The sequence below is a fragment of the Notolepis coatsorum genome (genome assembly GCF_963971535.1).
Source record: "Notolepis coatsorum genome assembly, chromosome: 10".
Taxonomy (NCBI): Eukaryota; Metazoa; Chordata; class Actinopteri; order Aulopiformes; family Paralepididae; genus Notolepis; species Notolepis coatsorum.
The window spans coordinates 20,190,860-20,208,920 of NC_140174.1; the positions used below are offsets into that span (position 1 = coordinate 20,190,860).

At 43.2% G+C, this 18,061-nt stretch overlaps 1 protein-coding gene across 1 annotated transcript; it reads left to right on the plus strand.

The window, feature by feature from the left end:
- The first annotated feature begins 1,839 nt into the window (after positions 1-1,839).
- On the plus strand, positions 1,840-16,516 carry LOC311236061 (carbonic anhydrase 4-like). Its single transcript, XM_084323651.1, has 9 exons — positions 1,840-1,897; positions 6,081-6,153; positions 6,258-6,284; positions 7,813-7,983; positions 8,976-9,124; positions 10,708-10,803; positions 10,907-10,985; positions 11,579-11,742; positions 15,085-16,516. Exons 1-9 carry the CDS (start codon positions 1,877-1,879, stop codon positions 15,301-15,303), a joined length of 999 nt encoding a protein of 332 aa, XP_084179777.1. The 5' UTR covers positions 1,840-1,876; the 3' UTR covers positions 15,304-16,516.
- The last annotated feature ends 1,545 nt before the right edge of the window (positions 16,517-18,061 follow it).

Sequence of the window (18,061 nt, forward strand, 5' to 3'; positions counted from 1 at the left end):
ATTGCATGTTGTTATGTGAACGTGTGCATATTGCATGTTGTTATGTGAACGTGTGCGTATTGCATGTTGTTATGTGAACGTGTGCATATTGCATGTTGAGAAATTAGACGGCAGACAGCGAAAAAAAATTATATAAATAACAGGTTAATTTCATGACCTAGATCCAGAATTATAATAATCATATTATAATTCATATGTATATTATATTAAACTATATTTACACGATATACTATTATATTATGGTACTATATTATATTGTATATATCATGTACTATATATCTCATATCACATTATATATGTGTTGTATACACTATTATATACTATATACTATTATATACTGCAGGTATACTATACTGTAATGTGTACTGTAATGTGTACTATATGTATGTACTGTAATGTGTACTATATGTATGTACTACCGGTATGTATGTATGTATGGAAAGGGGGAAAAAAAGAAAAAAAGAAACGTAAGTCTTCAGGGGTAGGGCCCGACAAGCCTAGTGCTTCTCCCTAGCCCTTTTCGGACAATTGGACAATGCTGCAACAGCAGCTGGTAAAACGTTGCCGATTTATGGAATGACCTTTGTTATGTGTCCAAAACCCGAAATAAAAGATAACTGAACTTAACTGAACTGATCCAGATCCAGATCACATGTTAAAGGTGCTATAAGCGTTTTCTTCTCTGTTAAAATAAGTGTTCTACATGTTAAAGGTGCTGTAAGCATTTTCTTCTTTGTTAAAGTAAGTGGTCTACATGTTCAAATAATAGCTCTACATTCTGACAGCCATCATCAGAAAATACATTTCCTGGTATCCCGTTCCCACTTCATACAATCAGGAGAGAGAGAAATAAGAAAATAAAAACTGATATTATGTGCTTGAAATAAGTAAAATAATCTGCCAGCAAATTTGGCTTGGCAAGATTTCTTGAAATAAGTAAAAAATATCTAGGGTTCTCTATCTTGATTGGATGAAGTGGGAAGGGATACTAGAAAATGTATTTTGTGTTTACTGCAGAGTGGAGGGACAGAGAGACCCATGTTACTGACCAACCACTCTACAGTAGCCTATATCAGTGATGACTGTCAGAATGTAGAGCTACTTAACACTTATTTTAACAAATACCACTTATAGCACACGTAATATCAAGTGTAAATGGGATCAAATAAGAATGAGTACATTTCTTCTCCAAAAGGCCTGAGTTTAGTTTGTTTAAAAAGGACTTGACACCCTTCAAGACGTTTTTATTTGTCATGCAGATTAACGGGCCAGTTTAGTTCCGTCAAGAACCAGTCTGCTCTCCAGATGCCGACTGAAACAAAGCATTTTATTGACAGCTCAATAAACAGATGACTACGGACGGTGTGGCTATACTGCCTCATTGGGCCACAATGGTCGACATCTTGGCTCAAACCGGTGAGTCAACTGTCCCTCTGGCCTGGGGGCTCTGTTTGATTCCAGATAAAAACACATTCCTCTCATTTGGAAATATCAATTGTTTTTGTCATTTTAGCTGAACACTTTTGTCCAAAGTGACTTACAAGTTCTGTACAACAAGTCAGCAGGAAGGGTACAACTCTGGCAGCTAAGGGTCAGTGAGATTGCCTATTTTGTCTGATTCAGTGGACGTTCAGGCTGGCTGTGAGCACAGCATGTCTACACCTACACAGCGCACTAATGGTTCAACCCCAGATACAACGCAGTAATGGTTCAACCCCTTTCGGTCCTGATAAGGTATTTGTGTTACACAACCTGAACCTGTGTTTGATCCCTATAGGGAGGATATATTTAAACAGAAAAAAGGTCCGTAGAGGCGTGTCTTTCTGGGCCTAATAAAAAGGAGTAGGAGGAGGAGGAGGAGAACACAGAGGAAGGTATGGACATATCCACTCAGAAGGTAAGACATGAAACTTTCAGGAACTTTTGCTGCCAATTTGTGTAGGTCAGGTAATGTTACCAATATAATATTTGACAGAAACATTTAATGACTTACAAGGGACTGTTTTTGTTGTTGTTTGTCCTCAATCATGCTACTTGGCTGTGTTCTCACTCTTGTACTGTTGTTGTTTGTGGAGAATTGAGCTTTGAATTATTGGTGATGAATTATTGGTTCCCATCACAGTCAGGACAGCTGAAACCATCACAGTCAGGACAGCTGAAACCATCACAGTCAGGACAGACAGCTGAAACCATCACAGTTAGGACAGACAGCTGAAACCACCACAGTCAGGACAGATGAAACCACGACAGTCAGGACAGCTGAAACCACCACAGTTAGGACAGACAGCTGAAACCACCACAGTCAGGACAGCTGAAGCCATCACAGTCAGGACAGCTGAAGCCATCACAGTCAGGACAGCTGAAACCACCACAGTCAGTACAGCTGAAACCATCACAGTCAGGACAGACAGCTGAAACCACCACAGTCAGGACAGCTGAAACTATCACAGTCAGGACAGCTGAAACCATCACAGTCAGGACAGACAGCTGAAACCACCACAGTCAGGACAGCTGAAACTATCACAGTCAGGACAGCTGAAACCCGGCCAATTTTTCAACTAAAAACACACCTCTTCCAAACATAAAAAATACATAATTGTACTATTATATACCCTACTACTATGCTTCTATATTTATACTTCTCATGGTAATTATGTCTATGCTACTATGCACTCAACACTGTAGCACTCAAGTTCAACATTGATTGATTGATTGATTGATTGATTGATTGATTGATTGATTGATTGATTGATTGATTGATTGATTGATTGATTGATTGATTGATTGATTGATTGATTGATTGATTGATTGAACATTCTTATTAACAGATTGGTCTATGCTACTATGCACTCAACACTGTAGCACTCAAGTTCAACATTGATTGATTGATTGATTGATTGATTGATTGATTGATTGATTGATTGATTGATTGATTGATTGATTGATTGAACATTCTTATTAACAGATTGCAGACTGGGTACAATACAGTACAGCTCAATACACACAATTGTTAAGGGGATGCAGACCAGAGAAAGTCTTTTGTCTTGTTTACATCAGGGTCCCCCATTTTCAATTCATAATGACATTTATGACATACACAACATGAAGGTTGTTGTTTGACTCTTTGTGTGACTAAATGTCTCTTTGGATAAGCGTGTTCAGCTAAGTCACTAAATGTAAGTCTCTTTGGATAAACGTGCTCAACTATTGCCCCTTTTCCACTGCATGGTACCTACTCGACTCTACCCTACTCTACTCTACTCGCTTTAGGTACCTGGTACTTCGTTCCTTTTCCACTGCAGGTACTAAGTACTCAGTTTGTCTCCATGTGGGGAGGCGGGGCCGCTGGTGTACAGCATGAGAGCTCCAGCATAGCTATGTCCGTGAGGGCTTGGCGCAAGCCAGAGTAAAACACAGTTTTCAATCAATCAATCAATAACAACATTAACCAGACTCTTGTTGTGTCTATTCTGCTAACGCTACCTCTCATTGTGTCTATTATACAAGCTTTAACGTTACCTAGGATCTCGTGTATCTGCTAACGTTAATGTTAGCATTAGCATTAGCATTAGTAAGTAAGTAAGTAAGTAAGTAAGTAAGTAAGTAAGTAAGTAAGTAAGTAAGTAAGTAAGTAAGTAAGTAAGTAAGTAAGTAAGTAAGTAAGTAAGTAAGTAAGTAAGTAAGTAAGTATTTATTTATTTATAAAGCACCTTTCATACATGTCATGTAGCTCAAAGTGCTGTACACAAACGCATATATAAAGCATCACATTAATAAGAAAACAGTAATAAAAGTATGGCACAGTAAAAGCACAGTAAAATAACATTTCAGTAAAAGATCAATACATAAAATTAAATTAAAATTAAAAACATAATAAAAACATTTCAATTTATTAAGGCTAACAACAAGCTTTTGTTACCTCTCACGTCTATCTGCTAACGTTGGCATTAGGTAATAACCGGTTTAAAATGGATGGTGATTACCTCATGTTGTGTCTATTCTACTAGCATTAACGTTACTAGTACAAACAATCAATAGCGAGTTATATTGATCACGCTATGTACGATAGCCATGCTAAAACGCTAGCACATTAGCACAACAAGCACAACAAGCTTAACAAATCAGCAATCTTTTTGTGAGACTAAACTCTCCGCTCGGTGGCAAATTGTGTTGATGTTGGTTTTGTTTCATCAATAAATGAGGCAGAATACACAGTGACTGTATCCTTTTTTGTTTATTGCACTTGTTCCTGCTGCAAACATAATGAAATTCTACGCGAGGCTAAATAAAGATGGCGGCTTTCTGTTTTTGTGCAGACTCTCCAACGAGTCACTCTTCTGACCAATCAGTGTTCTGCAGTGTTTCACGTGACTTTTCTGGTACCACTTCTACCCGCTTGGAACCTCGACAGAGCAGGGACTAAAAAAGTACCCAAAAAGTACCTGGTACCAAATGTAATGGAAAACCGAAAATGCCGAGTAGAGTAGAGTAGAGTAGAGTCGAGTAGGTACCATGCAGTGGAAAAGGGGCTTAAAGGCCAACCTTCATGTTGTATTTTTGTTCAATGAACAATGTGGACTAGGCCAACGGTGACTTTCATGAAGAAGGGGGAAAAAAGTATTGAAATTGACCCAGTTTTAGCGTTTTTATCAAACATTTTGTCTGCCCAACACAATCACCACCCACGTGGATATTTTAATCAATGGTTCATAACGTGCGCGTGTAATCGAAATGATGTCGTCACAACAGGTGCAGGGCACCAGGGGGCTCACCAGGGGGCTCTGAGAGTCACACACAGCTAGTGGCGGGCACTGCAGGCAGAGAGCCTTGCTACTACTAGCCGAATGAAAATGTATCTGTTTCACCTAACAACACTATTGCTCCGTGATCATAGCCATCCATCTCTAAAGCTAACCACTATTTGTAAAAGCCACAACCACGTTACCATATTTGTAATAATGTAAATCATTGTGTCGTTGTACATATTGTGTATACACCGTTATAAGCTAACATAGCTTAGCTTGGTAGCTATTGTGCTAACAACATATCCCGACGTCCGGCTCGCTGGCCGGCAAGAACGCCCCGACACAAAATGGTTCTCTCCTCTCTGTACACCCCCGTCCTCACGGGTACCCTGCCGGGGAGCCCATGGACGCGACAACGGCGGCAGCCGTAGGCTGCTCGAGCCCGCCGTAACGCTAGTGGTACACGATATCTATGAGCTAACTAACGCTACAGGCTCAAACACCCTACGGCCGCCGCTGTTGTCGCATCCACAAGCTCCCCGGCAGGACACCCGCGAGAACGGGGGCACACAAAGAGGAGAGAACCACCCCAAATCGAGCACTCATGCCGGCCGACAAGCCGGACACCGCGGTTGTTGTTAGCACAATAGTAGCCCACTGTGATGCACCGAGTGGGCCACCATTGATCAACATGCAGCGACGTGTAGCTTGCATGATGCGTGTGCAGTGCTTTGCCACACAGGTCTGAGAAGAGGACCTGCACATGATTTTACTCGTTCCCCAAACTCCTCTACATGCCCCGATCTCAAATGGTTCACGACATTTGACATAATGCTAACGTTAGCCAGCGCCATATATCGAGTAGTACTATGACCCGGACGGGCATAAGGCATACGTTTCCTGAAGTGACGTCACGGCCGTGCTCCTGAAGTGACGTCACGGCCGTGCTAGCGTCTGATAAGCTTTTAGATTTGCTCGTGCATGTTATTCGTGCATGGACCTTTTTAACCATTTCTGAGTGAAATTTCCGGCGTCAAATGGAAAAAAATTTATAATTTATTTAGATACCAATGATGTAAACTACCCATAATTGCAGAGTAGGGTTTAACCTAGAGGTTGGGCTTTAAGTGACTAAATGTAAGTCTCTTTGGATAAACATGTTCAACTAAGTGACTAAATGTAAGTCTCTTTGGATAAACGTGTTCAGCTAAGTGACTAAATGTAAGTCTCTTTGGATAAGCGTGTTCAGCTAAAGTCACTAAATGTAAATAATTCACCGGATTCCATTTGTAAACAGCCTCTTCTCTTGTGTTCTCCTTGCCTCCTTTTCTCCAGATGAATCCACTCGTCGTTGTGTTTGTGTTGTGTGCCCTCGGCGCCACGGTGCACGGTGCTGCAGACAACATAGGTAATGGAACCACTAACGGTCTCTACTCATTCATCCATGTTGGAAGACAATGTCACATTGAAGTGAGTGAGAAACACAGTAATGACGCATCTCCTTCTCCACAGACTGGTGTTACCATGAGCAAAACTGCAGTAAGTACCTTTACCTGCTTTCTTTGTAAAGGACCACGCCAACTTTATGGTCTGTATCCACTTCCATTCATTGTGCTAAGCTAGGCTAGCTGGTTTGTATCTCCTTCCATTCATTGTGCTAAGCTAGGCTAGCTGGTTTGTATCTGCTTCCATTCATTGTGCTACAGTAAGCTAGGCTAGCTGGCCTGTTCTGTTTCCATTCATTGTGCTAAGCTAGGCTAGCTGGTTTGTATCCACTTCCATTCATTGTGCTAAGCTAGGCTAGCTGGTTTGTATCCACTTCCCTTCATTGTGCTAAGCTAGGATAGCTGGTTTGTATCCACTTCCATTCATTGTGCTAAGCTAGGCTAGTTGGTTTGTATCCACTTCCATTCATTGTGCTAAGCTCGGCTAGCTTGCCTGTTCTGTTTCCATTCATTGTGCTAAGCTCGGCTAGCTTGCTTGTTCTGTTTCCATTCATTGTGCTAAGCTAGGCTAGCTGGTTTGTATCTGCTTCCATTCATTGTGCTACAGTAAGCTAGGCTAGCTGGCCTGTTCTGTTTCCATTCATTGTGCTAAGCTAGGCTAGCTGGTTTATATCCACTTCCATTCATTGTGCGGAGCGGAGCGGCAGAGCTTGCGGAATTATGTAACCGCCCTAATCCGCCATGATTTTCATTCGGCGCTCAGCTCACCTGGCAGAGCAGCGGTCCTGTGGTCCGTTGTTGACGAGTTCGAATCCCATGAATTTTTTTTTTTTAACGTGATTTTTTTTTTAACGTGTATTCTTTCGCCGGTTAAGGTTAGGCATGGTTAAGGTTAAGGTTAGGCATTGTTTCGGAGTTGGTTAAGGTTAGAACGGTTAAGTTTAGGCGCTGTTAAGGAGCTGGTTAAGGTTAGAGTTTGTCTTAGAGAATGGCAATATTCTTTCTATGGTTAAGGTTAATGTTAGGCATGGTTAAGGTTAAGGTTAAGGTTAGGCATTGTTTCGGAGTTGGTTAAGGTTAGAACGGTTAAGTTTAGGCGCTGTTAAGGAGCTGGTTAAGGTTAGAGTTTGTCTTAGAGACAGCCTATTTCCGCAATGCCGCTCTCCCGCGTTGCCGCGGTCACATGGTCAAATTGTCACATTCTTGCACTGCTCCGCTGTTAAAAAGCAACACGCTGCCTGTTCTGTTTCCATTCATTGTGCTAAGCTCGGCTAGCTTGCCTGTTCTGTTTCCATTAATTGTGCTAAGCTCGGCTAGCTTGCCTGTTCTGTTTCCATTCATTGTGCTAAGCTAGGCTAGCTTTCAGCAGGATATCTTTCTACAGAAAAGAAACTGGTATCTATCTTCTTGTCTGACTCTGGAGTAGATGATAAGATAATTTCCCATAATATTGGCGCGTTCCACTTTAAACACTCACTTTTAACATTCACTTTAGACACTATAATTTTTTTTTAACACTACATCATATTTTATCTATGTATTACTAAAAGATTTGCACTACATCTCTACCTCATTATAGCATTTTGTACTTTAATTTTGTATATTGTATATTTTGTATCCAGGTGAAAGCCACTGGCCCACTATCGCCCCAGAACATTGCAATGGTTCCAGACAGTCTCCCATCAACATCGTGTCGGCTAATGCCACAGAGGACTCTGCCCTCACTGCCTTCTCCTTCGTCAACTACGGCAACACCTCTGCCCTGTTACAGATCGAGAACACCGGCAAGACAGGTGAGCCACGATAGGGAACCTGTATTGACAATTGATTGATTGATTGATTGAAAACTTTATTAACAGATTGCAGAATTGGTACAATACAGTACAGCTCAATACACACAATTGTTAAGGGGATGCAGACCAGAGAAAGACTTTCGTCTTGTTTACATCAGGGTCCCCCATTTTCAATTCATCAGGACATATATGACATACATGACATACAGATAGACAGTACTGCTACATCTATACATTTATGACATACCAGATTTGCAAATACAGTACTGTTTGTGATACAAAAAGAGTCCAGAAAAGAGAGTATATACATTTGACGTAAAAACTGTACATTGGAGGAGGTTGGGTGGGGTTGGGTGGGGGGGGGTTGGATATGAGGGGTTGGGGGGGGGAACACTGTATAACTGTACAATTTACTGTACATTGGAGGGGGTTGGGGGGGGAACACTGTAAACAAGCAAAACTGTACATTGACAACCATACTAGGTAATTTACTGTACATTGGAGGGGGTTGGGAAGATGTTGGCCTGGGGGAAGAAGCTGAGCCGAAGTCACTCTGTCCTAGTTGCTGGTGTTCGCAGGCGTTTGCCTGACCGCAGCAGCTTGAACAGGCTGTTGTTGGGGTGGTGAGGGTCTTTCATTATTCTGCAGGCTCTGGATTTGCACCTCTTGTTATATAGGACCTGCAGGGGTGGTAGTGCAATAGGACCTGCAGGGGTGGTAGTGCAATAAGTTTAGCAGTAGTGCAGTTTAGCAGTTATGAATAGAGGACAGTTTAGCAGTTAAGAATAGAGGGCAGTTTAGCAGTTATGAATAGAGGGCAGTTTAGCAGTTATGAATAGAGGACAATTTAGCAGTTATGAATAGAGGGACGTTTAGTTAGACGAATTGTGCACCATGACAATTCGATGAAAGGGCATAAGCCGGGATTTGAACCCGTAGCGTGGTGGCACGTAGCTGAACCCCGCCCCCCCCTCTGTTTGTTTGTCTTCCAGTCAAAGTGAATCTGATGAGTGGTGTGCAGGTGTCTGGGGGGGGTCTGTCCGAGGCCTACGACAGCCTCCAGTTCCACCTGCACTGGGGCAACGGCTCTGAGGTGAAGGGGTCCGAGCACAAAGTGAACGGCCAACGCTACGCCATGGAGGTACGGCTTCAAGCCGGGATCAGACTGGGTCTCTATACCTGTATCACTGGACATATTAATATTACAACTCTGTATATATATCTGTATATATACCTCAGCTAACGCCACATTACTGCTACCTCAGCTAACATCACATACATTACTGCTGCCTCAGCTAACGTCACATTACTGCTACCTCAGCTAACGTCACGTACATTACTGCTACCTCAGCTAATGTCACATACATTACTGCTGCTACCTCAGCTAACGTCACGTACATTACTGCTACCTCAGCTAACGTCACATACATTACTGCTACCTCAGCTAACGTCACATTACTGCTACCTCAGCTAACGTCACGTACATTACTGCTACCTCAGCTAACGTCACATTACTGCTACCTCAGCTAACGTCACGTACATTACTGCTACCTCAGCTAACATCACATTACTGCTACCTCAGCTAATGTCACGTACATTACTGCTACCTCAGCTAACGTCACATTACTGCTACCTCAGCTAACGTCACGTACATTACTGCTACCTCAACTAACGTCACATTACTGCTACCTCAGCTAACGTCACGTACATTACTGCTACCTCAGCTAACGTCACGTACATTACTGCTGCTACCTCAGCTAACGTCATGTACATTACTGCTGCTACCTCAGCTAACATCACGTACATTACTGCTACCTCAGCTAACATCACGTACATTACTGCTACCTCAGCTAACGTCACGTACATTACTGCTGCTACCTCAGCTAACATCACATTACTTCTACTTCAGCTAACGTCACGTACATTACTGCTGCTACCTCAGCTAACGTCACGTACATTACTGCTGCTACCTCAGCTAACATCACGTACATTACTGCTACCTCAGCTAACGTCACGTACATTACTGCTGCTACCTCAGCTAACATCACGTACATTACTGCTGCTACCTCAGCTAACATCACGTACATTACTGCTACCTCAGCTAACATCACGTACATTACTGCTACCTCAGCTAACGTCACGTACATTACTGCTGCTACCTCAGCTAACATCACATTACTGCTACCTCAGCTAACGTCACGTACATTACTGCTGCTACCTCAGCTAACATCATGTACATTACTGCTACCTCAGCTAACATCACGTACATTACTGCTACCTCAGCTAACATCACGTACATTACTGCTGCTACATGTACCTCAGCTAACATCACATTACTGCTACCTCAGCTAACGTCACGTACATTACTGCTGCTACCTCAGCTACCATCACATTACTGCTACCTCAGCTAACGTCACGTACATTACTGCTGCTACCTCAGCTAACGTCACGTACATTACTGCTACCTCAGCTAACGTCACGTACATTCTGTCGCGATATGACCATCTGTCACGATAAGACCATCTGTTGCGATATGACCATCTGTCACGATAAGACCATCTGTCGCGATATGACCATCTGTCGCGATAAGACCATCTGTCACGGTAAGCCCATTGAAAACAATAGAAAAAAGACGCAGGTGCGTTGAAAAAGGAGTCCAAAGTGGCCACAGACGAGTGTTTTGAGCCCCAGATGTTCATTAACCGCCCCATCGCTTCCTCTCAGATGCACATTGTGAACTTCAAGTCGTCCCACAGCGGGAACACAACACTGGCCGTCGCCGACTCCACCGGGCTGGCTGCCCTCGGCTTCTTCATCGAGGTGAGGACACTGTGGTGTGCTGTGCTGTGGTGTGCGTGTGTGTGTGTGAGAGAGAACAGGGTACAATAGACTCGAGCGCTAAACTATGACTGCGTTTTGACAGGAAATGTCTGGAAATGCGACTAACTCACCTGCAAGTTGGAGCACCTTGACCTCCCACCTAATCAACATCACGCTGAAAGGTAAGAGGATGTTTCAATATGTCGTCTTCTCCAACGAGAGTTAAATCATCTCCCATCAGGCTGTCTGTCTGTAGGTTCAACAAGTTAAATAATCTCCTATCAATCTGTCTGTAGGTTCAACAAGTTAAATCATCTCCTATCAGGCTGTCTGTAGGTTCAACAAGTTAAATCATCTCCTATTAGGCTGTCAGGCTGTCTGCAGGTTCAACAAGTTAAATCATCTCCTATCAGGCTGTCAGGCTGTCTGCAGGTTCAACAAGTTAAATCATCTCCTATCAGGCTGTCAGGCTGTCTGCAGGTTCAACAAGTTAAATCACCTCCTATCAGGCTGTCTGTAGGTTCAACAAGTTAAATCATCTCCTATCAGGCTGTATAGGTTCAACAAGTTAAATCAAGACCTTTTAAGGCTTTAAATGGAGAATTATGAACGTAATACGTTTTAAGACTTGTTAATCCCTTCACTACCACACTACACAAGGTTAACCCTTTACTATCACACTACAGATGGTTAACCGGTCTATGTCTCTTCGTCTCTGAGGATGTGTCTGTGTCTCTTCGTCTCTGAGGACCTGTGTCTGTCTCTTCGTCTTCAGGTCAGCACGCAACCCTGCCAGCAGGCCTTTCACTGGACGATCTGCTAGGAAACGTGGATCGTACCAAGTACTACCGCTACCTGGGCTCCTTGACCACCCCTGCCTGCAACGAGGCTGTGGTTTGGACCGTGTTCAAGGAATCAATCAAAATCAGCAAAGATTTGGTGAGGTTTAATTTCATAATAGATGTTAGCTAGCTGGCACCACAGTCTCAAGATAAATGTAAATGATCGACCACAGGAAAAAAGGTACATAATGTAAATTATGTTATATCCATAAGTTAATACGTCTTGTATAAGTCGGCAAAAGTCCAAAAGTGACCGGGAGTCGAACCAACAATGATTGTAGTTGTGGGTGAGTGCTCTCACCACTAGACTAAGACACCCACCCTGATACAAACACAGCTCTCACCACTAGACTAAGACACCCACCCTGATACAAACACAGCTCTCACCTCTAGACTAAGACACCCACCCTGATACAAACACAGCTCTCACCACTAGACTAAGACACCCACCCCGATACAAACACAGCTCTCACCTCTAGACTAAGACACCCATCCTGATACAAACACAGCTCTCACCTCTAGACTAAGACACCCACCATGATACAAACACAGCTCTCACCACTAGACTAAGACACCCACCCTGATACAAACACAGCTCTCACCACTAGACTAAGACACCCACCCTGATACAAACAGCTCTCACCTCTAGACTAAGACACCCACCCTCATACAAACACAGCTCTCACCTCTAGACTAAGACACCCACCCTGATACTAACACAGCTCTCACCACTAGACTAAGACACCCACCCCGATACAAACACAGCTCTCACCTCTAGACTAAGACACCCATCCTGATACAAACACAGCTCTCACCTCTAGACTAAGACACCCACCATGATACAAACACAGCTCTCACCACTAGACTAAGACACCCACCCTGATACAAACACAGCTCTCACCTCTAGACTAAGACACCCACCCTGATACAAACACCTCTCACCACTAGACTAAGACACCCACCCTGATACAAACACAGCTCTCACCTCTAGACTAAGACACCCACCCTGATACAAACACAGCTCTCACCTCTAGACTAAGACACCCACCCTGATACAAACACAGCTCTCACCACTAGACTAAGACACCCACCCCGATACAAACACAGCTCTCACCTCTAGACTAAGACACCCACCCTGATACAAACACAGCTCTCACCACTAGACTAAGACACCCACCCTGATACAAACACAGCTCTCACCACTAGACTAAGACACCCACCCTGATACAAACACAGCTCTCACTATTAGACCAAGACACCCACCCTGATACAAACACAGCTCTCACCACTAGACTAAGACACCCACCCTGATACAAACACAGCTCTCACCACTAGACTAAGACACCCACCCTGATACAAACACAGCTCTCACTATTAGACCAAGACACCCACCCTGATACAAACACAGCTCTCACCACTAGACTAAGACACCCACCCACCCTGATACAAACACAGCTCTCACCACTAGACTAAGACACCCACCCACCCTGATACAAACACAGCTAATGGTTATGGTTAGGGTTTGGTATTATTAATTATTAATGAAAGGTAACAGTGTGGTTCTGGTTCTGGTGAGGGTGTCTTGGTGTCTTGAAGCCCCGGGTTCGTTCTCCAGCAGGGGAACTCAAACGTTTTCTGAGAACGTAATTTTTTAATAATAATAACTAGACAATTCCACGGGGGAAATTGTGAAAGTGTGGGTGATGCCTGTGCACCGCCGGCTAACAGGAGAGGGTCTCTCGCGAGTCTCTATGACAAATGATTGTTATAGGTGGTTGCTAGGGTGTTTCTAGGTGGCTACTAAGGTGTACTAGGTGGTTGCTAGGGTGTTGCTAGGTGGTTACTAAGGTGTACTAGGTGGTTGCTACGGTGTTTCTAGTTGGTTGCTAGGGTGTTATAGGTGGTTGCTAGGGTGTTTCTAGGTGGTTGCTAGAGTGTTGCTAGGTGGTTGCTAGGGTATTATAGGTGGTTGCTAGGGTGTTTCCAGGTGGTTGCTAGGGTGTTATAGGTGGTTGCTAGGGTGTTATAGGTGGTTTCTATGGTGTTTCTATGTGGTTTCTAGGGTGTTATAGGTGGTTGCTAGGGTATTATAGGTGGTTGCTAGGATGTTATAGGCGGTTGCTAGGGTGTTTCTAGACCGGTTCTTAGGGTGTTTCTAGGTGGTTGCTAGGGTGTTATATGTTGTTGCTAGGGTGTTATAAGTGGTTGCTAGGGTGTTTATAGGTGGTTTCTAGGGTGTTATAGGCGGTTGCTAGGGTGTTATAGGTGGTTGCTAGGGTGTTATAGGCGGTTGCTAGGGTGTTATAGGTGGTTGCTAGGGTGTTTCTTACTAGGTGGTTGCTAGGGTGTTTCTAGGTGGTTGCTAGGGTGTTGCTAGTTGGTTTCTAGGGTGTTGCTAGAGTGTTTAATGTAAGTGGTATAGTTAAAGGGTTAACCCATTGTATAGAGGTCATGGCTAACATCCACCAATGAATGTAGAAGTCAGTACTGAGTTGATTGACACCTCCCTTAAGTCTCATGCACATGCAGGTGTCAATCAACTCAGTACAATTCAAATCCTAACTGACGCAAATCCATCCCCAATGCATTTCAATGTGGCTGCGCTTCCTTCACTCTCACCATAATTAAAGCAAAACGATAAGAGATGAAGCTTAGTTTTTTTAATATGAGCACTTGAGGAACTTCATGAAGGGTTATGTGCGATATTGTGTAATTCTGTCGACAATTGTGGCCAGTGTGGCGATCAGAAGACAAGGGAAGGAACGGTGAAATCACAGCTAGAGTGGAGAGTCCATTAGTGTGTATGTGGACTGTCAAAGAAATGGCCATACGTTGAGATAGAAATGTCCAATTCCATTTATTTTATGAGCGAGGGCACAGTAATGGCATCGTTTTGGTATGTTGTTTTTATAGCTACGTCCAAAATTGAGACCACTGTTGCAATTTACGAAAGGTGATGCTAAAACAAAAAAATGCAGTTTCTACACTCTAGTTATTAACATTCCGCCATTCATTCCTATGGACCAAAATTGCCCGTTTAGAGTCGATTTGTAGCCAAACGGTGTGGTGAAACTTTCCAAAAAGTAATAGCAACTCGGGTTGGACCAAGCCGGTCGTTTTGATACCTTACACTTGTGGGTGGTGTGAAAGCTCTGGCAGGAGTTACTGGACAAATAAAGAAAGACAGAAATAGTAAGGATTACAAGAGTGTAATAATATGTAATATAATATGTAGTTATTTGTAATATGTACACATTGTAAATGTTTTATAAAATACGTTGATATACTACTCATGGCTATAACGTAGTTTTACTAGTTCATATTTACATGTTTGAAGTGAGATGGGGCTGTTGCTAGGTAACGCTTGTGAAGAAAAGGCTAACAGCGCTGTCCCACAATCCTCTCTGTTTGCTAACCGCCTGACCTCTCCGGCCTCCAGATTGACCTCTTCAGCAGCCAGCTGCATGTTAGGAATGTGTCCTCCTCGCCGCTGATTACCAACGTCTTCCGGAACGTCCAGCCCGCTCAGCCCGTCACCACCACCACCACCACCGCCGCCCCCACCACCACCGCCCCCACCACCAGCTCCACCTCCAGAGCCAGCTTCTCGCTGGGCCTCATGGCCCTGAGCCTGCTGCTGAAGACTGTCTCCAACTAGCAGCTGCTGTGACGACTGTCTCCAACTAGCAGCCGCTGTGAAGACTGTCTCCAACTAGCAGCTGCTGTGACGACTGTCTCCAACTAGCAGCCGCTGTGAAGACTGTCTCCAACTAGAGCTGCTGCTGAAGACTGTCTCCAACTAGCAGCCGCTGTGACGACTGTCTCCAACTAGCAGCTGCTGTGACGACTGTCTCCAACTAGCAGCTGCTGTGACGACTGTCTCCAACTAGCAGCCGCTGTGACGACTGTCTCCAACTAGCAGCTGCTGTGATGACTGTCTCCAACTAGCAGCTGCTGTGATGACTGTCTCCAACTAGCAGCCGCTGTGATGACTGTCTCCAACTAGAGCTGCTGCTGAAGACTGTCTCCAACTAGCAGCCGCTGTGAGGAGCATCTCCAACTAGAGCTGCTGCTGAAGACTGTCTCCAACTAGCAGCCAAACACTCAACAAACACTCAACATCCAAACACTCAACATCCAAACACTCAACATCCAAACACTCAACATCCAAACACTCAACATCCAAACACTCAACATCCAAACACTCAACAAACACTCAACATCCAAACACTCAACATCCAAACACTCAACAAACACTCAACATCCAAACACTCAACAAACACTCAACAAACACTCAACATCCAAACACTCGACATCCAAACACTCAACATCCAAACACTCAACAAACACTCAACAAACACTCAACATCCAAACACTCAACATCCAAACACTCAACAAACACTCGACAAACACTCAACATCCAAACACTCAACAAACACTCTGCAGCAGCAGCTACACTCAACAGGAACAATGACAATGAGAAGAGATGGTGGCTTTGTGCCTAATTTAATTTAATTGGATGAAAGGTGGTATTTCCGCTGGAGATCTCTGTGCTGTGATGGTGGACTGAAGGATCGCTGTGTCATTCACATGAAGAACACCATTATTATTTATCATAACAATGTTTGATGCTAAGTTATCGTATGTGGACGAACTCGGGAGAGATGCGGGAGCAGAAAGCACCGGCGAGCTAGCCAGATGCATGGAGGATCGGGATGACTGGAAGCACCGATGGAGGGCCCGTCCGAGGGCGACATAGATGGATATATCATATAGAGCAATATGAAATCCGCGTTCACGGAATCGCGGACGGAATCGCGGAATTGAGCAATAAAAATGGAATCAACTGTAAAAAATTATAATAATAATAATTTTTTTTGTATGTTGTGGGACTTGTACAGCACTTTGTTCAACTTTGTCAGTGCTGTAAAGTTTAAACCTTTTTAAATCTTAGACAAACAAAACACTTTGCTTTCATGAAATATTGTAAGCCATCATTTGAGGCTTTATAAAAGCAGCACAATGAACACAATTCTGTCAGTGCCGAGTCCGACCTCATCTTAAATAACAAACAGCATTGCTTGTTGTAATTAACAAAGAGAGGCAGAGTTGATTTTGCACAAAAAAAATAAAAAATAAAAAATATATATATAATATATTTTTTTTTAAATCGAATTTTATTTTCATATTCGAATCCCATGCCCATCGAACGAAGCTTCGAAGCTTCGAAGTATTTAAGACAGCCCTATTAAATGGACTGTATCTTATTAAATTGTGGACATTTATTCATTCCCATTTATTAGACACTATTTCTGATGGTAAAATGAGCGTACAAAGCAAAATACAGAATTCTGAAATATTAAAACGGAAAAAACGGAATTTGGAAAAAAAAATTATGGAATTTGGAAAAAAGAATTACGGATTTCATATGGCTCTTATCCCTGTTTTTAACATGTAACCATTTACCTGCATGCGTATGATATTTTCTTCCTAAAAGTGTGATGTTTTAAAAATTGTAAATAAAGAGTTAATTATTCTTTAACACATTCTTCTCCTTCTTGTGCAGTAGGTGGAATGTGTTGATGTGAAAAAGGACAGTGCACATCATTAATCAACATTACTGTAAAGGTGCCAGTTTTAGCAGCCGGCTAATAAGCAACTGTAGTTCTGGACGTGGTGGAAACACGACGGCCTGACTTGATGGGTTGAACTCCGTTGTGTGGAGTTTAATCCTGTAGTTGTACTTTTTGTCTCTGGATTTGAGCCAGACACTGGAGAAGGTCCGAGCGGAGCCCCGAACACTGCAGCCTATTGTGTGCGTGAGACGGAGGGCGCGGCAGCTCTCCAGAGCGCTGAAAGCTATTTGCGGGCTTCTCAGTGAAGAGAGGTGGACAGCAGGGTGAACTGGAGACTCTGATTCCATTGTTGTTTTGCCTACAATGTGATTCTAATCGGCAAGTACAGTACTTGATCCTCGTCCTTGTGTTTTCTTCCCTGGAAAAAGGCCTCGACCCAAAACAAAAGGAAGAATTAACCCCCTCTTTTCGGTTGAAAAGGTCTAAATTAAAAGATGTGTTGGTGTTGCACGGTGCCGCCATGTACACATCAAAACAACTCCCATCAACACCATACATTACAGCTTCATGGAGGTATAAGTATGTATGACTGTTCAAAATGTCAGTCTAGAGTGAAAGTCACATGACTCTGAAGGTGTTGTTCCTCAGATGTGGAAGGTGCAGGTCACTCCTCTACCAAAGAATATTTTAATGGACAAAATAGTAGACCTATCAGTATCCTGCCTGTTTGGAGCAAAATCATGGAGGGTGTTGTATTTAAACAGATGCAGCACTATCTCTCAGAAAACAGCATCAACACTGAATTCCAACATGCATATAAAGAGGGTTATTCAACATGTA

Excerpts from the sequence above, each read along its gene's own strand:
- LOC311236061 (XM_084323651.1), top strand. The coding sequence starts at position 1,877 with ATGGACATATCCACTCAGAAG. Across the intron at positions 6,285-7,812 it reads TTACCATGAGCAAAACTGCA|GTGAAAGCCACTGGCCCACT; the intron begins GTAAGTACCTTT and ends TTTTGTATCCAG. Across the intron at positions 10,804-10,906 it reads CCCTCGGCTTCTTCATCGAG|GAAATGTCTGGAAATGCGAC; the intron begins GTGAGGACACTG and ends GCGTTTTGACAG.